General features: G+C 34.7%; 1 protein-coding gene across 1 annotated transcript in view; it reads left to right on the top strand.

The window, feature by feature from the left end:
* Positions 1 to 23047, top strand: part of LOC131061714 (agamous-like MADS-box protein AGL30) — a gene marked incomplete at its 3' end in the record, with an annotated part of 29691 nt that extends 6644 nt beyond the window's left edge. Inside the window, exons 5-6 of the mRNA XM_059216119.1 lie at positions 13900 to 13961; positions 22948 to 23047. Of these exons, the coding sequence (XP_059072102.1) occupies positions 13900 to 13961; positions 22948 to 23047 (162 nt within the window). The remainder of the gene's footprint in view (positions 1 to 13899; positions 13962 to 22947) is intronic.
* Between the last annotated feature and the right edge of the window lie 541 nt (positions 23048 to 23588).

Here is a 23588-nt window from a genome sequence, read left to right as displayed (position 1 = left end):
GTTCTTCTCACTTGCATCTTTGTGTACTGTTACATTTCCTATATCTCTGTACTGTTATGCACTGAATGCACACACACCCCTCGGGGGCAAAACAACAATTTCTAATCTCCTACTACTACTACTACCATTATTAACTATTCTCACTATAAACCTTTACAAATGAAAAGGCCAAGCCTTATATAGACCTTGAGTTACAAAATTAAGGGCCCAGATTGATTTTAAATCAACGGCCAAGATAATTCAAGAAAACCCTAAGTGGAGTTGGTTATAACCACGTCATACATTTAATGCCATCTAATGAGAAAATTAAAGTCCCTGATGACATATCCTTATTTTGAGAAAGGACCAATGAAAAATGAGTTGTAACATCTCATTTAATGCCTCCTACATGTCCATTTCTTCTTCTTTGGATGAGTCAAGTTCGATCCTTAACTTGTCATTCATGGAGATGAGTAGGCATCACCTCATCTCTTACACACCTTGTAAACTTTCTTCTTTCTTCACCTTTGTTTTGAATCCATTTCTATATTATCATAAAGAAGTTTCATCCTTCATATCTCCATCGGATGAGTTTATAACTTTGATTAACTCTTCAGAAACTTCAAAATGCTTTCCTTGATCTTTTCTTTAGTAGTTCGTCTTAATCCTAAGAATCCTTGAAAACTTTGTCTTGGATATCCTTGAATTCTTTCTCCTTTTGTATCCTCCATGTTGTAATGTCCTTCTTTGTCCTATCCTTCACATGTTCATTCCTTGCATTCAACATCCTTCTTCATGACAATCCTTGACCTTGATTTCACTTGCGTTGTTGAGATATCCCTTCATCATTCTCCATCATCTTCCTTGCAATCATACCTGTAAAGTAAACATACCTTGAATTAAAATTATGAATGAAAATGAAATGCAAGAAAATTGTGATAGGAAGATGAAACTTCAAAATCTTTGTATTTTAAATTCATTTTCATGAAAATTAATTTTCAAAGGAAAATTGTGAAACAATATGCGTCTTAAAGGAACAAACTCATTTGAATTTGCATAATATTGTCAAGAATGCTTCACGAACCCTTGTTTTCACCTTTTGGATAAAATTTTCCAGAAAATTAATCTTAATGACCTCCGATTTTTCTTCCAACAATCTGGAAATTCGCACTCTTCGCGTGGAAAATTCTGAAATGATGTCACAAGTCTAGAAATGCTCAAATTATGAGGAAATTCACCCAGGTCTGCATGTGAATGACTTGTATTTCCTTTTAAATTCATCTCCTTTCTGCCAACAACAGCAACACTTAACTTGGAATCTCTTGTGGAAATTGATTTCAAACAATTTTACTTCAAGTTTTAAAGTGTTTTCTCTTGGTTTGAAACCTGGATCTGCTCAATTTGTGATGAGATACATTCAGGTCTGCACATAAAGTTCCTTGAATTTTGTGCAAGAAGCATCTCCTTGAAGGTCATTTAATGACAACTTTTTTGCATAAAATCAAGTACTTCCCTCTTTTCATTCCACACTTGGTTTTGAAATCTGATTCCCTTGCACTGAATTCGCCCTTAATTCTGCTGGATTTTTCTCTTGAATATGCTCCTAATTCGTTTTTGAATGACTAGAAATGTCTCCCTTGACCTTGCATTGATAGGTGCTCAAGAATATTACACCTTCTTGTCATAGGTCGGCTAGGTCAGGGTTTTCATCTGGTTTTCAATCTCCAAATCGCCCCTACTTCCAGGGCAGACTTCCTTGCTTTGGATTTTACATTTTAAGATTGAATTTTGGGAAGGAATTTCATGTTTGAAAATTGAGGTCGGCCCCCACTTCATTGTATTTTATCTTTAAATAGCTATAAATATAAGTTAAGCACTCATTTTCTCCAAGTGGATTTCTCATTGCTCATGCATTTATTCAAGAGAATTTCTGCCCTATATCTGATTTTCTTGGCAGGATTAGGAGGTCCTCTTGCATTTCTGGGCGAGATTTAGACCTATGCATGCAATATTGTGCAGGATTTTTACTTGTGCATGCACAAAGTGACGGAAATTTGAGGCGGTCTTGCATTTTTTCCAATCGGAAATTGCATTGTGTCTTGCAATGTGGGGCGGAAATCCTAGGGTATCTTGCACAATTGTTGAGCAGGAATTCTACATTGTCTAACAATTTTGGGCAGAGTTTAAGGTTTGTGCAACAATTTCAAGCGAAATTTCAAGCTTGTTCAACAATTCAAAGCGGAAATGTAAGGTGGATCAATAATTTCAATCAGAACTTCAAGGTTGTTCAACAATTTCAAGCAAAATTTGGACAAAATACTTGCATTTTCAAGCAACAACTCACTTAGGTTTTACATTTTTGGACATGATTGCAAAGTGGAACAACATTTCAAACAAAAATGCATACTATGCCTGCAATTCCACAGTATCTGCAACAATTCCACTTAGATCTTGCAATTTTGAGCGAAACTTGATGCTTACACTTGCAATTTTCACAATGTATCTCATGAATTTTGGAATTTATTGCAAATTTTAAATGACTTCTTTGCAGATAACTTTCACTTTCTTGTTCTTTCAATTTTCACTTTCAAACTTCAAACTTTTGCATTGTTAAAATTTTACAACTTTCACCCCTTGTTACCCACCTCTGCATAAGACTTGTTTTCACAATTTCGACCTCAAAACCCCTTCAGGAATTGACAAAAGTAACCCCTCTCATTCTAAGGTAAGAGACCTCGAAATTATTGCGAAACCTAAGAAAAACAAAGCTAAACAACTAAGCTAACAAGCAAAAAACATGGGTCCCCATTTGCAATGGGGCACGTGTTTACAACACGACAGGCATGAGGCTGGCTTGCTCAATCTTCCTCAATAGTTTCTTTGGATGTAGGTTCACTCTTAAACAACTACCTGGAATTATCTTTCGTCACTTCTGACCTTCACAGCATGCTGATTTCTAAGACCTTTTTCATAACTTAGCATCTCAGTGAGAAAACTGCTCACATTATCAACCATTGGATTATCATTTCCATGTCATCCATCATTGGCTTGCCATCTTCAGTTTCAGCCATATTGCTGCTTGATGATTGTAGCACATATAAGACAATTTTTTGACCTTGTGTTTTCCTCATCCACTATGAATGGTGCTAATTTTTACATGCATGTGACTAGTATTTTCAAGCTCATCATCACTTTCAACTACAACATATTTACCAACAATTAATCTTCACATCCTTAGTGAATTTTTGTAAACACCCCTCTTGTTAAAACTGTATAAAAAGGGTTTTGTATTTTCATTTTGTACTTCATGCAAATATTTTTCTTAATTAAAATAATCACCCTTAAAAAGAGTATGTAGAACTCTAGTGTTGAGGATCAGCATTTTTAATCAAGTTTGGACTTAGTTATCAATATCATGGAAGCGATAAAAGGAATAAAATGTGATTAGCTGCATTTAATTTGTGCTTGATGCTTGGCCATGCTGAGTCAAACTGGCATGGCTTTGACCCAGTCAAACCCAGGCTTTTTGAAAAATATGGGTTATCGAATAGCCTGTGTTTTTGTTATGTTTTCCCCCTTTTTTCACTTTTAAAAAAAAACTGTTGCTTTTACTTTTAGGATTCAGGATTTAAGGTTAAATTTATATTTTTTTCACATTTTAAAACCTATAATTGAATTCCTTCTACACTTTCAATTTTTTGTGTCAATGCCATGTAAACGTAATGCTACTATGATCAATAGCCTTCTGCATTCACTGACTCTTTTTCTTTGGTCCATTAATCACATCATCTAGATATCTCACTTGACTACCTTCGCTCATTCCTTTGAAAATGTCTTGTTTTGCTTCCTTGAGGCAATCCCCCTTCATAGCTAGGTCAAGGTAATCAGACTTCTTTGCTTGATTTCATGTTTGAGCCATAGATAATCTCGATTCCTCTATATAGTTGGTAGGTTGTGGTTTGGATACTCATCATCATTGTGTTTTCTTGGAGAACAACACCAGCACAACTGATTTGCACTCTCCTACGCTTCTTTCTCAAGGAAATCTTAATTGAAATGACCCCATCTTCCACATCTGAAGCACTTCACTGTTGGTCATCCACTTGAATCACACTTGGTTGGTATTTGGTTTGGAATTTGGCTCCAGTTTTGTGTTTATTACTTTGTCTATGTACTTGGATTCCTGCTCTGCTCCACTCGTTTTGCTTAACAACCAGACTCATTTTTAATCATAGATTAGCATATCTGACAATACTTACTATATCTACCTGGTTACATTTACTGGGTGTATCCTAGCTTGGATATAGAAAATCGTAGCTTTGTCTTATCCTTACTTTTTTTTGTTTTGAATGCCTTTGTCATTGACTTTGTTGTGATTTGTGTTACTGCCAGTGTTTCTTCATGATCATCAATGATGGATGTTTGTGCAAGATAATTGAGACTCATACTTGGTTCAGATTCGTTTGGTACTTTTTAGTCTTGGACTTGGATTTGGCAAATAATCCCAGTAAAAAATTACATTATACAAATAATTAAAATGATTGAACTTAAAAACTAAAAGGTAGCTAAAAAAGAAAACAGAATCTGAGCTTAAAAAACTTTTGTTTTAGGATTATAGCTTTTCAATAACAAACATCCATTAGCAGAAAATAAGAAGATGAGACCCCATGTTATGGAAACTTTCAGAAAGCCTAAATAATAACTTTCTGTCATTTGTTGCATTACAGAAATACTAAAATCAATTTATCTGCACACCATCAAATTCTCTACAGCTTTCAATGTGCATGTTTAAAATTTGAAAGATGTACTCAAATGTATGGCTTGATCAAAACTTACTAAATTTTTACCTTTTAGATTTCTTGATTGCAAATGCACTTGAGTATTCCAACATGTATCTCATAAGAGCTATTTACCTCTTCAAGGTAGTTTAGAAAATATATTGATCTAATGAACACTCATCTGAAACCAGGTCAAAGTTCACATCATAGCTCAAACAACAACCCAACAAAGAGTATGGACAGAAAAAGAGAACTACAATAGTAGCTCCAACAAGTCCCTTAAAGCCTACAATGTCAGGTCTCTCTGGAATAGAACCAGAAGACTTGGCCAATCGTGTGCTGTCTCTGATCAAGAATCAAAGGATACTATTCACTTCAGAAATCATACTGGAAATGAGATTGTGGATCATGTTACAAACTCCATCGAGGGCATGATCCTCAGGTAGAAAAGGAGTACTGAGAAATATCTGTCACATCAGAAACATCCCGAGTCAAACTATCCACAAGCACCTGAATTTTGTCTTCATGTCTACCACTTCTCTCAGAATCCTTTTGAAGAATACTAACGTTATCCTCTTTGACAACATTAGAGTCTGAATCCTGCTACTCGAAGTACCCATTTTCCATAATATTCCAGCTATGTTTATCAAACTCAAGTGAGTTCAACTCTTCAAATCAGTCTTGTTCATCACTTTACTATCATCATACAGCATCTCAAATTTCTTCTATGAACACTTTTCAAATATCTTCCCATCACTTGAAACAGCTGATATCAAACTCCTTTTGTCAATTAAACTCCACTGAGACAACTCTCTAAATTATCAGTCATGTCCATCACTTTTGTATCATCATACAGCATCACAAATATCTTCTGTGAACACATCTCAAATATCTTCCCATCCCTTGAAATAACTGATATCAAACTCCTTTTTCCAATTATTAAAAAATTCCTTGATATAGCAAAATATTGTCTTATCAAACTCATTTTGCCAGTCATTAGAAAATTCGTTGATGGAGCAAAAAATTATCTTTGATAAAAATTGTTAATCTGCATGACCATTTGTTGTTTTGTAAGCATTGCAGCATCATATTGAGTCTTCATAATCAGTTTCCCTGATACACAGAAGCTTGTGTTTGTCTATTGTTACTGATGTATAAAGAATTAGGTCCTCATTCTGCAAACCTCTGCATTTTTTTGTGCCTTTTTGTCTCTGATCATCTGTGTTGCAGATAATAGAGTGAACAGAGTCCTCCTCACGCGCTATGATACTTGGGATTTTGCTTAGTTGTTCATTAAGATGGTCTAATCAACTTCCTTATGTGATTTGGACATCTACTCTTCAACAGTCTCTCATAGCTTTATTTGTGACTCTTGACAGCGCTCCTCACTGGATCATGAGTCAAATGGAGATGCACTTATATAAACCATTTTGATTTATCTTTAATATTTGACAATCAAGATTGAATTACCAATTACCGGCTGCCCTATGCATTTAATTTTGTACATTTTGTGCAAAGAATTACATTTCTATATCATGCACACACAGAGACACATATACATATGTGTACATCTATTTTTAAAATAAAATAGCCTGGGTTTTTAATGTGCTCTATAGAAGAGGAGGTGGGGCAAGAAATCTCATCTCTAGTCGAGGATGGAATAGGGCATGTCTCTCACCCTAGAAAATTTATCATCTCCAAAAAGTCTTCTTCCACTACAACTTTCCTTTTCCTTTAGCTGTAGACTTGGTGGCTTCACTACCCACATCATCACATCCTACTTTCCTTCAAAAAAAAATCTAGTACAATCTATGATGAGAATGGTATCCTCCTAAATAGGGAAGACATGAACAAGGGAGACACTTTGTCTCTTGTTATAGTGACTTCTAGGAATAGGGATGACTCTTTGTTTCTTTGTAGGATGTAGGAGCCTTGAGGAAGGGCTCAAATATTTTTCTATGCTGGAGAAAGGAGCGGAGTTTCAAAGCAATAGCATGATCGATAATCAACCAAATAAGAGATTATTTTAGGAGGGTAAACACAACACCCCTATTGAATTCTAGAACATAATACTTAGGGAAGGCAATAAAGAATGAGAAACTAACAAAGCAATCATGATAAAAATTCAACAAGATTAAATGAAAGGTATATATGGGTTGAAATTGACCTTATAAGATTCCATACCTTATAATTTGAATGCAACTTCATCCCTTGGTTTAGCTAGAGAATCCTTGGCAAAACTAGTCTAAATTATCTTCAACTTTTCTCTACCCATCAAGAATGAGCTTAACACCTCTTCCTTGTTCCTCTAATCCTTGTAGATTTGATTCCCTTCGGTAGACATCCTAGTGATATGAGTAATCTAATTCATTTGACACTTCCACTTTAAACCCATGCATTTTGACCACCCTAGCTATCCATCTTTTGTTAAATTCTACATAGAGGGCATAAAATTTCTAAGATCTCCCTATTGTATAATTTCCACAATGTGGCATTGCTTTTGATAAATTCACAAGAAATGGGCTCCATGTCATTTTTGCCTTTGCCCATGCTCTCCACAAAATGATCTATTTAAGAGTTTTGGAAGAAATGCTAACTCCAAACCTCACTAGGACCACATCGAAGTCACCCCACCAATATAAGGTATAAAGATTTTTGAATAACCATGAAGCATCCTTTTTAATGCTTTATAAGATTCAAATGCTATCCTAATTTGAATTGTGTCAAACCTTCCCAAGACATGAGCCGCCTTGAAGTTAATAAAGGAATTTTGAATACATTGGGCAATAGTCCAACTAGGAGATTGAGATTTTAATAGATAATTTATGACGTATAAAGAGTCCCCTTCAACCTACAAGTGTTGAGTTTCAAGGTCCCTTGTTAGGTGAATTCCCCAATATAATGCCTTTGTGAAGTGATTTGATGGAACTCCAAAATTTATAGAGAAAGCTCCATCCACCTTACCTGGGTATTTTTTCGATAATACCTCCCACTCTAGAAGGATGTAGGTTGTCTTTAGAGGTCCCATCAAAGTTCAATTTACACTAAAATGGTTGAGGGCATGACCAATGAACTTGGGATCAGTAAGCACCCATCTTTTTCAAATAGACGTTGATGCCAACACCAAGATCTCAACAATTAACAATTTGCTTATGAAAAGTGGAAGCTGCAGCACTCCTAGAGGAAGAAGCTCTATCATCGTAGGAAAGTAAGAAACTTTCTTTCATGAACAAGCATATTTTGGACTGGACACACTCAAAGAAAGCCTTTATCTTTGAAAAGTTTGGAGTTGCTTTCAAACCAAAGACCCCAAAGAGCACAAGCGAGGGTAAGGTTCCACAATAACTTGAGGGGTAAATTGGAGAAGGGATGAGACCATTGAGATAAGAGATCTTGAAAAGAAGATTGGACCCAAGAAAAACATAACTTGGAAACCATAAGACCCTAAATCAAATTTGGTATTTTCAGAAAAGATGAAAAAGGCCACAATAAATATGAAATTGATAGGATTCCATCCATATCTGGTGTTCTTCTTGTTTCATATTTTATTGTTTTTGTTTTGTTCTCATCAGAATTCAGTAGATTGGAAACCAAGAATGTGGAATATAAAAACATTTTGAATAATGATTTGATCTTCCAAGTGAAGAAATAGTCTGCAAAAAGGTGAAAATATTACTCCAAATGCAGCTCACAAAGAGCACACCTACGAGGAAGGAAAAAATTACTTTTAACAAGGTTGTCCAACGTAAGATTCTTGTTTTGAGCCACTAAGCATAGGAAGATATTAACTTTAGGAACAAGTGTTTTAAACCAACAATTGGATGAGGGGAGAGTAGGTAGAGGATTGAGCAACAACGAGAAACTTGATGACACTAAATAGCAGCTCACCGGGGAGTCAATCCACACCAAAACATAATCTTTTATCAACTAGCAAGTATGGAACTTTGCTAGCACATGTTGAAGCTTGTCCAAAAGTTAAATGACCTTGGGAGAACAATTGGTAAGAAAGAAACTCTTCTTTGTCTTAAAGAGTCCCTAACCTCTGATATTCTGGCACCATGCTGCCTGTATATGTCTTCAAAATATCATAGACAGGGTTAAGCCACTCCAAGGATTTCAATCCAAACCAATCATCTTTTAAAATTGAACATTTCTCCCATCTCCAACCTTCCATTTGACTCCTATTTTTTAGAATAAATTCTCTCATACAAAATGAAAAACCCTTCAGTGAGCACAATCCCTTTAGGAGATGTTAGAGAAGGAAAATCGTCACTTGATTCAGAAATCATTAATAATTTGAGTCTACCTTTCCAGGTTCAGATCAACCAGTTTTAAATTTAACCTTTGATTCTGGTGGAACTAGCAGAATTTTGTTCTTCAACTACACCACATGTTGAACATTTGGCTGTCTAAACTGACCATCACCACCTACTAGCTCCAGACAATCCACCATCTCTTTGCCTGCTCTTCTTGAAGGCTACATGGCTCAGAATAGGAAAATCCCATTAAATGATGTCATGGTTTTACATTCTTCCACTAAGAGAACTTTCTCAAGATTTTTAAAATTCTTTTACATACTTCAACTAAAAGCCCTACATCAAAACATTTTCAACAATGAAAATTAACATTCTCATAGTTTAACTGCTGTTTCAACACTTCATTTCCTACTTTTAAACCAATATCAACTAGGAGACCAAGAGAAAAATCTTACTCAACTAAAATATGAGCAGTGAAAGTTAAGGCATGCCTACGAGTTTAAGAGGAAACGAAAATGTATTTCCCCAAAGAGTTGTCGATGCTTCTCAAATTTGAAGATTACTAAAAGTGAAGAGACCCATATTGGGGCTGTATGGAAGTTCTCTTTTATTGGATTGAAGCTAGTGAAATAGTGTGTTAGAAAGAGGAACACCATATTTCAATTCCATGGTCCTTTTTCTAAAATCTTCCCTTTGTCTTTTACAAAATAACAAACTAATATGAAAAATCAATCACATTAGGGGATATCTCAAGAGGAGAATCAATAAGACACAGCCATGTAGATTAAAGTAGTTAACCCATTCATTTAGTTCCTAAAGATTGGGCTAGAGGCTGCTAAATTGACATATCAACACCATCTTTGCATGATGCCCTGTCTTCTTTCACTTCTCCCAACTCCTCCTAGATGCCCCTTGCAAAGAGGCATAATGATGTAGAGCAGGGGTATGAATGATGTAAAAATATCAATCAACAACTTGGAAGGGTATTTTGGCCATTGCAAAACGTACTTCCTTCACAAACCACTAGTCCTTGTAGCCCTCCTTAAGGGTCTATTCCCCCATAACTTTTGAGGCATGAATGATAGTCAAAATGTAAGACCAGTTTCGGATACCCTTTTTGGCCTTATTTAACATATGCCAAATTTAGGGTAGGTTGTTTTGTACAGACAGGCCCTAATTTTGACTGTCCTATTTCTTGACCCTAAGGCATGGTAGCAGCAAATTGGGTTTTTCGACCATAAAATTCAAACCAGACTTGATACCAAAATTATGAATAGAGTACTAGATACCTATTTGGCTGTTTTATAACATATCTTGAAATGGGTAGGGGGTGTTTTGGAACATAGGACTCAAATTTGGACCATTCTCCCTCAAATTAGGCCTACTAGGATTTCAAACCTGCACTTACAAAAATGATCATAAATTCTACAAATCTTCATGAAATTGAACCAAACCAAAAGCAAATGAAACTATATTCATTTATCCTTCTTTTCCCATTGGCTTTAAGCCAATACAAGTCCGTACAAGGACGTACAACACGCTGCAACAGGACTGTTAGAGGGAAAATCTCGGAATTGCAGCCACTAAAACGTTCATAACTTCCTCAAAACTCAATGAAATTGAATGAAACAAAAAGGAAAATAAAGTAAATTCCATGGTATTTCATCCCCAATCATTTCCAGATCAATATCAATTCATACAAACATGTACAATGCAAAGAAATAGCAGGGAAATGTTCCGATTTTCAGAAAATAGAGATATTTCATTATTACAACTTCAAGATTTTCAATAATCACCATCTCCAACCACCTCCAATCATGGAATTCGAGTTGGAGGTCATATTTATACATTTTCAATCAATTATAACTATTTTGTAACCCCTTCTTGATTAACAAAACCACATTAAGACACTTTTGATAACTTTTATAATTACAACTTTTACATCTTTTGCAAGTGTTTACAACATTTGATTCAAACATCTAAATTGATTGCCAAAGACTCCTAAGGACCCCAAATGGTCACACAAATTTGAACATATTTGTATACTAAGGTGCCCCTGCACCATACTCCCAAGGGGAAGAAAAACTCAAGTCCACTTGGGTACAGGTCTTCTTTTTCTTCCTAGTCTTCCAGTTCTTCTGCAATTTGTCTTCCATCTCTGCAACTTTTCTTGGATCCTTTTTCTTCTTCTTGTACCATCTCTTACTGAGCATCTTCTCAACTTCAAGGTACGAAAATTCAAGTTCTCTTTCATATGTCTCAATACCACCGTCTATGTCTTCATCGCCATCATTGGAATACAATTTGTCAGAATATTCATCATCCATAAAATCAAAAAATACAACCATTACCTTGGTTGTTTTTGCAACATCTTCTTCACCATATTGTGCTACATGTGCATAACAATATGCATATGCTGCATTCACTTCTCCTTCTTCTTTATACTATTTTCCATCGTCATCTGCTGCACCTATAAATGCATACTCACAAGTATTGTTAGAAATAAAATCTTGAGTCTCAATGGACCCATTTGCTTCACATTTTTCCTCTTTCTCAGATGGCTTTTGCTCTTCCTTCATCAATGTAGATTCTTCAATGTCTGGTTCTGTTGTCCTCTCTTGCATCCTTCTCTTCTGAATGATTTGTTTGATAGGCCACTTTACCTTCTTCCTTGTTGGTAAGTGCCAACCATTTCCCTGGTTTGCTTTCTCAAGCAACTATTGCATCTCAAGTTCCTGTCTTTTTTGCATCTTTTTTATTTGTTCCTCCATTTGTTCCAAGGCTAGCCTCAAATCTGTGATCTCCTGATTAATATCAATTTGCTTTCTCGTCTCATCCTTCTTCTTTATCTCACTTTTCTCTTTTCTCATCACTTGTTTCTTCTTGCTTGGTAGCTCCTTACTTTGCAAGTCTCCACAAACGAATCTTCTCAACATTTTCATTCTTCTTTTTCAAGCAAGTCTCTTTCACCTTGCTTCTTCTCAATGCTTCTTGTGATACCTCACCTAGGTTTCCTTTCCTTTTCCTCACTACCCTAGTCTTTTGGGATCCAAGTTTTTCACTTCAACGTATCAAGAGCAACACACGAATTCCAAATCTTATCTTGCTAGATCTTCGGGCTCTGATACCAATTTGATGCAAAGCAGTGGTATGAATGATGTCAAAATCTCAATCAACAACTTGGAAGGGTATTTTGGCCATTGCAAAACGTACTTCCTTCACAAACCACTAGTCCTTGTAGCCCTTCTGAAGGGTCTATTCCCCCATAACTTTTGAGGCATGAATGATAGTCAAAATGTAAGACTAGTTTCAGATACCCTTTTTGGCCTCATTTAACATATCCCAAATTTAGGGTAGATTGTTTTGTACGGACAGACACTAATTTTGACTGTCCTATTTCTTGACCCTAAGGCATGGTAGCAGCAAATTGGGTTTTTCGACCATAAAATTCAAACCAAACTTGATACCAAAATTATGAATAGAGTACTAGATACCTATTTGGCTGTTTTATAACATATCTTGAAATGGGTAGGGGGTGTTTTGGAACATAGGACTCAAATTTGGACCGTTCTCCCTCAAATTAGGCCTACTAGGATTTCAAACCTGCACTTACAAAAATGATCATAAATTCTACAAATCTTCATGAAATTGAACCAAACCAAAAGCAAATGAAACTATATTCATTTATCCTTCTTTTCCCATTGGCTTTAAGCCAATACAAGTCCGTACAAGGACGTACAACACGCTGCAACAGGACTGTTAGAGGGAAAATCTCGGAATTGCAGCCACTAAAACGTTCATAACTTCCTCAAAACTCAATGAAATTGAATGAAACAAAAAGGAAAATAAAGTAAATTCCATGGTATTTCATCCCCAATCATTTCTAGATCAATATCAATTCATACAAACATGTACAATGCAAAGAAATAGCAGGGAAATGTTCCGATTTTCAGAAAATAGAGATATTTCATTATTACAACTTCAAGATTTTCAATAATCACCATCTCCAACCACCTTCAACCATGGAATTCGAGTTGGAGGTCATATTTATACATTTTCAATCAATTCCAACTATTTTGTAACCCCTTCTTGATTAATGAAACCACATTAAGACACTTTTGACAACTTTTATAATGACAACGTTTACATCTTTTTGCAAGTGTTTACAACATTTGATTCAAACATCTAAATTGATTGCCAAAGACTCCTAAGGACCCCAAATGGTCACACAAATTTGAACATATTTGTATGCTAAGGTGCCCCTGCACCGCATAACTACACAAAGAGTATGATCTTGAAGGCATTCCTTCAGCTACCATTACATGGGACTGTTTTACCTTTTTCATTTGGCAGATCACTATTCCTAAAATAGGAATCTCTTCCAGTTTATTAGAAATGTGAGATGTGACTATATGTATGTGTTTAAACATTGTGTATGCTCGGTGGGTTATATGGGCTTGCATGGATTTGTAACTATTTCATTCCACTTCCTTGTATGTATGTGCTTGAGTCATAGAGGAATCACTTCCTAACATGTATCTGAAGTTGACATTGAGCCTTTAATGTCTAAATTACGAGCAATTTTCTTTAATCTTTCTTGGTAATTATGTCAATTTTTTTTAAGGATGTGTTGAAGAACATTGTCTTTCTAAGAAGAATGTTTCTTGGTTTTATAATTACGAATGTTTCTTGGTTTTATAATTACAGCTACCCTTTTTTGTTACATGGTTTTTTCCCACAACTAAAACAATTAATGTAGGTAAATATGGTAAGGATCTCAGAGTTCTTTGGGTAGTGCACTTTTTTTTGAAACTTGAATGTCATTATTTTTTATTAGATCACGCAGTTTAATAATTTTTTAAATGATTTTAATTGTGTTTTTGTAGGAATTGAACGATGAGTTGAGGCAAATTCAACTACAACTATCTAACATACAAAAAAAGTTGTGGTATTCTCTCTCAACCTTTAGAAATAATTATAAATTCTTAGATCTTCATTTCTTTATTTTTCTCTAGTTATTCATTCCTTTGAAAAACTATAAGATTAAGATGCTTTTTAGAATAAATCACATAGAAGATGTTTTTTTATTTTTTCTAATTTTATTTTATTTTAAATAGAAAAATAATAAATCTATGGAAAAGAAGCAATGCTAACATAATCATCAATGCAAGAAAAAGAAATAATGGCACACTCACTATTTAAAAACAGAAGTTACCGTGGGAAATCCTTTTGATAAAAAAACTCAACAAAAATAGCTCACTTGATAAAAAACTCAACATATTAATTCAACTATTGAGAAAACCATAAGATGTTTTCCACTTGAGCTTAATCCTAATTTATATGTGAGTGTGTATAGCCCATAGCAGCAAAAATCTTTTGGGCAAAAATCGGCAAACTAAAAGTATAAGTTTTTTGAAAAAAATTGGTATTTAAATGGGAAAAAATCAGATTTTGAAAAAGACATTAAAAAATGTTTAAAAGAGACAAAAACTACTTGTTTTTTTAAATGAAAGGCATTTTAATAGCATAGAGATATAGAGAGCAAATAAAATAGAGTTAGCCCATGAATAGTCCAAATAAAAGTTTTTCTAAAATAGCAAAAGGCATTGTAGCATGTAAGCTTTGCTACTAAATAATTCTTTGGTAAGTTATGCTTGAAGTTGATACAATTGAGCTCTATGTTTTGGAGTGTGGGTTTTTCCTGAAAGGGTTTTCCCATGTAAATTTGGTGTTATGGTTTTATTTGTTTAAATCTGAAATTTATATTTGCATTTAATCTATAACTGTCTAAGGATTTGTAAGAAATTCTTTGCATTCACTCTCCTATTTGATTAGCGTTGGAAGCGTTATTTCACACTTAGCTTCCTTTCATCAAGAAAAAGATGGTTCATCAAAGGTCTATTTTTCTCATTAAGAAAAAAGATGAAGGTAGTACCACCTTCTTCCCATTTTGAAGCCTGCAACCAGACAATAGAAATATAAAAGAAAAATAGAGGAAGATTAAAGTTTGGATGACCACAATGACAATGAACCAGTTTCGGTACAAGCCTTTCAAAGGGACATGCTTTGAATAATGAAAGAGGTGAAGGAAAAGAAAGAGCCCAATAAAGAAACTAATGAACTATGGTGTAGTGATTGCAAAAGTAAAGTTCACACTAAAGGTAATTGTCCTAGAAAAATATTTTTGTGGGATTTTCTAGGTTATGGGTCTTTCAATAAAAGAGTGCCCATACAACTTGTAGACTAGGAGTACATAAGTACTAATTACACATGGAAAGTAGTCCATTCCATCAAAGCTACAAAACGCATCTTCAAGTGATTATTGAAATCAAAGAGGAAGTTGAAAGCAAATACAGTTTGATGCTAAAGGACATCCAATCATTCAATATCGATAATGTACTGAATGAAGACACCTTGCTAGAGACTAATAGTAGAAGTAGGACAAATTGCAACTATTGTGCAAATGGTGTGGACTTGGTGACCATGAAGACACTAGATGTCTGAAGTAAAAGGTCAATGTCAACATAATTGATTTAAGGCATAATGAAGTATTGACCATTACTCAAGCTCAAGAAAATAAGGCTATGTGCTCCAACCCACATAAATAAAAAGAATGACTTGTGAAGCAAGGGTTGAAGTGGAGAATGCTATGGCTAATGAACAATGCCACTCGAATGCAAATGCAAATATGTTTACAAATCAACTTCACTTTAGTACAAATATTAGAAGGCAAGTACTTCAAACTATCAAGCCAATTAAAGTAGTGGATCTATTACAAGTATTCCAAAACTTTGAAATGCTATTGTATCGAGGAACAATGAAATGGTACATGTTACAACCCATTTGGAATCCAGCGAGAATGAAGAACCAATAGCTAAACCTTTGTTGTTGGGTGACCTAGGGATTGATCCAATGTCATTGGCAATTAATACAACAAAGAAACCAACAATGATGAATATGGAGATCCTTGGAAGGAATCTCGCTAATACAATCTAGTGTGAATGTACTATTAGGAATCTCACTAATCTCACTAATGCAGTAAGATCCCCCTAATACTACTACAAAATTTGCAATTTTTAACCATTGCACAATTTATCCTACTGCATTTGTACAACCTAGCTATTCTCTATATTTAAATTCTAGCATTTTACAATTTATTCATTTTACCGTTGTTGTACAAGTTATCTTCCTCATTGCTATTGTATAGTCCATTCCTTCTACTCCAACACTACAATTTAATCAAGGCATTTTACCGTATGCTTCCTACATATTGTCATATGACTTGCTATAAATACTACCATATCGATTGGTCTTTCATGCATCATATGAGTGCTTTGGTGAATTCATATCCTTGATCCTACTTACAACTTATCTTCATTTCATTAGCCATATGACTCAATCCTCATGCAACTAAACAATGACTTACCTTTTTGCATCATGAAGACCTTTGCTCCTATCGTATGACCCCTTATTGATGCCATTATATAGAATACATCAACATTCTTCACTGTACGACTTGAATTGACTTTCCCTATCGTACAATCTGTTGAGACATGGACTAGCTAGGACTCGAACCTAGGACCTTCCATAAGCTGCTGGAGTGCTCTACCACTAAGCTATTGGCCCCTCTTGGACCAGTCCATCGTCGGTCTAGGTGTGGCTTATTTCCAACACCAACATCCCCCCTTAAGCCACACCTCTCGTGTGCTTGGGGCTCCTAGCCTGGACCTGGCTCTGATACCATGCGATGTCCCCTTTTTGTTGACATCAGATATTCAATGGGATTAGCCTATTACTGACCCTCGTAGGCTAATAAGATTGAATAAAGGGTCCTTCGAGGGATGCACCTTCTCCAATGGTCAGAGTTTTGTAGGTTTGGCTTTCATTCGGCTTCATTTGGACTCTTTTTGCTACACATACTATTTTTAGTAAGTCAAATATGTGCGGGATGGACCCTCTTACTATTTACAATTGGGTAGTTAGTCATTTGGTGAATTGCAGTGGTGACCTCCATTTCTGACGGCTTGGCGAGGTATTAAATATTAATGAAGCTGTTAATGATTAAATGACTTTATATTATAATTTAATAATTAAAAGTTAATAACAAAGTTATAAGTGACTTTATTATTATGGGTCATGACTTCATTAATGAGGGGGCCATTTATATTATTTTATTAGGCTCTTATATCAAAGTGATTATTAAATGACTTGTGCACATTTAATATTAAATGTCATTTAATAATCATAAATGCCTAATAAGAGAGAAGTCGAGCTCTATGAGAGGATATAAAAGGTTTAATTGAAGGAAGAGCTGATTATTGATGAATTGTACTTTTTGAAATGGGAGAAGTTTGAGAGAGGAAGAAACCAGGGTTTCAACCTTTGCACTTTGGAGAGCGTAAATTCTTCGAAGTTAGGGCATCTGAGGTGCTGAAATAATCACTGATATTTGCCATTGGGAGTGACTTCATTAGGGTCACTATTTATGCACAAATTGAAGAAGAATCCATGGAATGTTGAGCTGATTAATGAATTTCATCTGGAAGTTGAAAGACCATATTGGAGGAAACATTGCCAATGCATTGTCATTATTTATTTTGTGAGCTGCTACAGTACCCGCGTCTACAGTACCCGCGTGAACAGTGTCACTGCTACAGTAGTCGTGAACAGTATTACGGCTACAGTATTTCATTTCAGAATTGGGGTTATTGCTTACTTCTTCTTCTTATGAGCTAGGCGCTTCAATCAGGTTCCATTTGGCCCTTATTTCAATGAGATTTAATGTTGTTTATGTATGAAGTCATGGCTGTCTTTGTACTCAAAAAATCCTGAAACTAGTCATTGGAAAAGAAAAGCCTTGACCATTGAAGTCATGTTGTAATCAGTTATTGCTTCAATTATAAGGAGAGACAAGGTTGCATGCTATCTTGCATGATGTCTTGTGTATGCATGCCAATTGTTTGTTTAAATTCCAGTCTGCTGTAGACGCTCCTTTTCTTGCAGCTAATTCATGAAATTGCATCTGAAAATCCTAAAACTATTGCTTAAACATCACCAAAAGGTTCCTTAGTTGTTTGGAGTTCCCTGCATCAATCTTCTTTGGGAGTTGCATTCATAATATAAGTCTGATATTAAATATCAGAAAAGACAGCCAGTGTCAATAACATGCAACAGCATAACAGCTGTCTCAAAATTAATGACACGCAGAATTCTCAGTCTGAAAACTAGAACAGATTGTCAGTCAATTGTTTGACAATATTCCTTGAGTATTTAAATCAGAAATTTTCAATCAGATTTGGCAAGGGATATTACATACCATGTTGAGACATGGACCAGCTAGGACTCGAACCTAGGACCTTCCATACGCTACTGGAGTGCTCTACCACCGAGCTACTGGCCCCTCTTGGACCAATCCATCGTCGGTCCGGGTGTGGCTTATTTCCAACACCAACACAATCTATACCTCCATCATATATAGTAAAACTTATTGGAATGTGATTTTGCCTTAGACAAAATTGGCATTGTTTTCATAGTTTGATTGCAGACATTATAGTGTGTTCTTCCTCTAATTATGACTTTGGCAAAAATAGGGAATTCTTCATATAAGTTGGTGAATTGGATGAAAGTGCATTCCTAGAATATGGAGTTATTGAACACTATTTTCATGATCAAAATACTTCTAAAGTGCATGCAATACCATCCGGATTCAATGATTGATCAGGTACCATAGTCTTAGCTTTCAACATGCAATCAAATGGGATCCCTTGGTTGGTTGGTCATAAGCATTATTCACATATTGGCATATATTGGTTAAACACTCCAAAATCTTTATTCTTTTGGCTTTATAAGAATTGTGTTTTGCCTTCTCAAAAATCATGAAAATGGTCTATGCCATGAAAGTTTGTGTGGTTTTGAAGGTCTTCATTTGGGCTTGGTAGTAGTGGTTCCACCACTTGACCCCACCTTGTATCGAGATAGGGAACACGTTAGGGGTGTTGTCCCTCAACCTTGTCAAGGGTGTTGCCCCTAGAACGCACTGGGGGTGTTGCCTCCAAACCTCCACGAGGGGTACTGCCCCTCTACCCCACTAGGGGCGTTGCTAGTAAACCCCCACTGAACTCATTTGATTTTCCGATTACTCTCCAAGTCTAAGTTTGCAAACAATTCTTCCAAGTTTTCCTATAGGTCTTCATCTACAATATTGTCATCAATTTAGAATGTTTTGTCTAATGTTACTTGATGCTTACTTGTTTTCCTTGTTATTTGGAAGATGATTTTTTTCCTTTTGGGGGGAATGTTGTAGTTAGTAACTGAGTATACAATAGCTTACAATGCCTATTATTATGTTTTGATAATATTGTTTATTTGACAATGTATTACCTATTTGTCAGCTTCGAGTGGCTATAAGAGATAGCTAATTGATAGTTATGTTCATTGTGGCAATTGTCAGGCCCTTTAAATAGATTTTGTATCGTCAAGGAAAGCAATATGATATAGTCAGATCAAATCTAGTCATTGGTTGACCATCCTTGGTCTACTTCTATAATAATTTCATGTGCAAATAAAGACATAATTTTACTCCTCTATTTGGTATGCATTATGAATTATATTCAGTATTTCAAGTATTCAGTTTATTAGACAAGAGAGTAAACAAGAACTAGATTTAATCCTATAAATCAGGGCATGCATTTGCACATTTCATGTGAAAAGATGATAAATTTGAAGGGAAAATGCAATCTACTAAATATGAAATTCAAGCATTAAGTATAAGTATGAAGGATGTTAAGTAGACAATGAAATTGAACTCTTCAAGAGAGCACCAAGTCTACAGCTAACAAGCATGTACTAGAAAGCAAGTTGAAGAAGAAAGATACAAACTTGGAGCAATTAAAGAAAGATTTGAATATAGTTGAGCTTAAAGCCAAAGCATTGGAAATTTTGGGGGTAACCTTGGATGAAACTATATCCTAATAGGGAGGAGAATAAATATAAGCAAAAAGAGAAAAGAATACATAAGTTCATATAAAGGTAGTAAAAGCTGAGAGCATGATTGAGTAGTATAAATAAAAGTTTTAATGCTTTAGTAGCTAGTGAAGATGAGAAGAAGCAAGAAGTCATTTCCTTGAACTCAAATGTAAATGAGTTGGTCATTCAATTAACACGAGAAAACAAACGAAGAATAGTTGAAAGTCTACAAACATGAGTATAAAGCTCAAGGCCAAAGACAACTCATTATAGAATATGTTGAAAACATTGGGCTTAAGTAGAAGTGGTTGTGCAGAAAAACACTCTAGCTAGATATAGGAACCAAATGATGCACAAAAGCTATTAATAAAGGAGGCCAAATAAAGAGGAGGAATCCATGAACAAAACCTTGAAGTCTATAAATAAAATATTAAGGAATTAGAGACCTAGTCGGAAGTAATGAAGCAACCATTAAGTTCTTTAGACCTAAATGAAACCTTGTGCAAGTCCTATTGGTAAACCATGACGTCAAAAACTATTGTTATGGTGCTTGCCTTTCAATTAATTGACTCAACTCAAAATCTAAGAACAAAAGTGCAAACAAAAGTGGATCAGTCTTGAACACTTACCTTTTAGATAATGACAGTTGCCAAGGTCTAGTTTGCAAAAAATATATTTTACCATAAGATAAATTGATCTAAGTGGACATTACAAGTAAACATGACAACTCAAAAGATCAATGGCATTCTTGATAAATGAGCTACTCAAAAATGTAATATGCAATTAGTCATCTTAGGATGAATTGTTGCAAATATGAGGTCATCATTGATCAAATAATTTAGTATGGTATAGCTTTACCCCTTGATGATAATTAGAAGGTTTTATCCAATGATCAATCCTTGTGGCTAATATGGGAGAAAAAGAAAGATAAATTTGTCTTCTAGTATTTGCCCCATGCGCTTGTTGCTCAAGAGGTAAAGGTTACTTTCAAGCACTTTGAAGAATTATATGTTCAAGTCGAGAGCACAATTCTGAAGGTGCAAAGGTTCTCATAGAAAGACAATCAAGGTAGAGTGATGCTTTAGAGATTTCAATAATCTGGACTTGTTAAATGACAATAAATGGAAAATGATCTAGATAGCTTATGAATTCTTATAGAGTTTTCTTCTTTATAAGTTTACATATTTAAAATTATGAATTGTGGTAGAGATACATATGCACAATGGATGGATTTATTTTGGGCCCCTTATTCTTTCTTGTCTTAAAGAACCCTTATGAGTTGCCAAAAATGTAGTGATTTTGCTACAAATGACAGGAAAGTTTTTTGCTTTGTTATCTTGAAAAGTTTGCTTATTGCAAGTATTTGAAGCATTTTGAAGGCTTGAAAAATGTGGGTTGTTTTTGAATCTCTACTGAATAATTATCAAAAGTTTATTGCTTGCCAAATCTAAAGTTATGATTAAATTTGGTGGTAGTGCATCAACTTGATATTCAATGATCAATGCTAGTTTTTGTTGTCATCAAGAAAATTAATGGTTAAAAGCCCATAATCAAGGCCTTGACCTAAGGGTTCAACAATATCATTCATTTATTCGTAGCAAGTGTTTAAGCAACATTTCATGTTATATGTAGGCTCATGAATGTACTCAATATGTAGGTATGTAATACACATGTTACTAGGTATGCTATGTCCCCATGACAAGCTTCTATGGTTTGTAACAGGAATGGATCACAATCTAGGTACATCTTGGGTATGTCTAGGTACATCTTGGGTATGCCTAGGTTTTGTATGTACTTGAGATACACCCACAGCCCAATGCCTAGCCATACCTATGACCAATCAATAACATATCTTATTTTAATTAAAAATAGAAAATAAAAATGTAACCCTAAAAACCTAAACTAACCTTAAAAGTAGCTATTTAACTACACTAACCAAGAAATAGTGCTAATATCACTTCCTACCTTTTCGTTCTCCACTCGCTCAAAATCTCATTATTAATCATTGCTTATGGCTTCTCTTAACGATGATTAAAATAATGATTTGTATAAAGTTTCCATGTGCAGTTGCATGTTTGACCAATGACAATTGCTATATTTTAACATTTTACAATGGATTATGAATTATTAAATATTGGCTATGTTATGTATTTGATTTTATATTCTGTGACAAATATGGCTATTTTAATTTAAACTATTACTCTACCAAATTTGAGTTAAAAATTTGGTTGCTTGTTAGAATAAACTAGATGTGGAACTGGTACTTGAACTTGAACTCAAATTGGCTACTTAAAATACATGTTTATGCACATATCAATGCATTCATGGTATAATGCCCTCAAACAAGAACCACAAACCAAAGATATGTTGTTATTGGGATTGCTTTGAATCAAAATCTATTCTCTAAGCTGTCTGATCTAATCGTAAATGCAATCTGTCTTGTTGGGTTTTTTTCATGTATAATAGGATCGAGGAGATGACTTCATTGCAACATCTAATCAATGTATGGGATTTGGATTAATGCATCCATGGTATAATATTTTGGGAAGTTATATTTTGAATTTCCTTCCATGTGATGATATATTAGCAAAGAGAATAAATGACTTTTCATTCATTGTCTAACAAAAATCCCTCCTTTGATAGCTTTAATAATTTAGTCAGAAAAGAGAGCTCAAAAATCCCTCCTTTGATAGCTTTAAGTAATCTTTCATACACATATTAAATAATAAGATAGAGAGCTCAATTTCTGTCTAGAGTTTTAATATTAGGATGAGGTAACAATAAAAAAATCAACATTTGAAAATTTGAACTTTTTGAAAATTTTAAAGATCTATACAGCTTTAACATCTCAACTTCTTATTGTGTTTTTGAGTCAAATAGAGCTCTATTTTACCGAGTTTCCCAAGCTAAGATAGTTTTATGGTGTTCCAAAGAATTTCAATAATTTGAATATTTGATTGATGTCTCAGGTATTTTGGTAATGAACCTGATCACATTGCCACCTTAGAGCAAGCGAAAGATGTGGAGGAAACCTTACATGAAGCTATTATTCAAATGCGTAACCGCAAGGTATTATAATTATTATAACTTACTTTGTTTTTCAAAATAAAATGAAAACAACGATTGGAGAACATCACTAGTTGAAAGGATATTAAAAGAACATAAAGGACAATATTGAATATTTTTTCCATGCCAACAAAGCTTTATGAATCGATTAGCACACAGTTATATTGAGAGTGGGGAGTGAATCAGTAAAATGACAATCTTTTACTTTTACAAACACTTAATTAATCACTTCAAAACTAAATCAACATTAGCACATATGCAAGATCTAATAATAACAAACACAATAAGAACACAATTTACATGGAAACCTTCATGGGAGAAAACCACAGCAAAAGTATTGCTTATATAAACTTGTCTTTACAAAGTTTGTAGGCATCAATCTACAGGAGACACCAATCCCCAATACTTGAGCACCAACTCAATAAGACACAAATATCTTTCAATATGAGACACCAGCCTTACCATTACAAGGCACCAATCTCACCAATATGAACTTTTCAAAATTCTGCTATGTCTATTCACAAATCTGCTATACTGTCTGCCC

Source organism: Cryptomeria japonica, unplaced genomic scaffold (assembly GCF_030272615.1).
Source record: "Cryptomeria japonica unplaced genomic scaffold, Sugi_1.0 HiC_scaffold_726, whole genome shotgun sequence".
Classification (NCBI taxonomy): Eukaryota; Viridiplantae; Streptophyta; class Pinopsida; order Cupressales; family Cupressaceae; genus Cryptomeria; species Cryptomeria japonica.
Note: the sequence above shows the minus strand (reverse complement) of the source record. Positions and strands in the feature narration are given on the sequence as shown.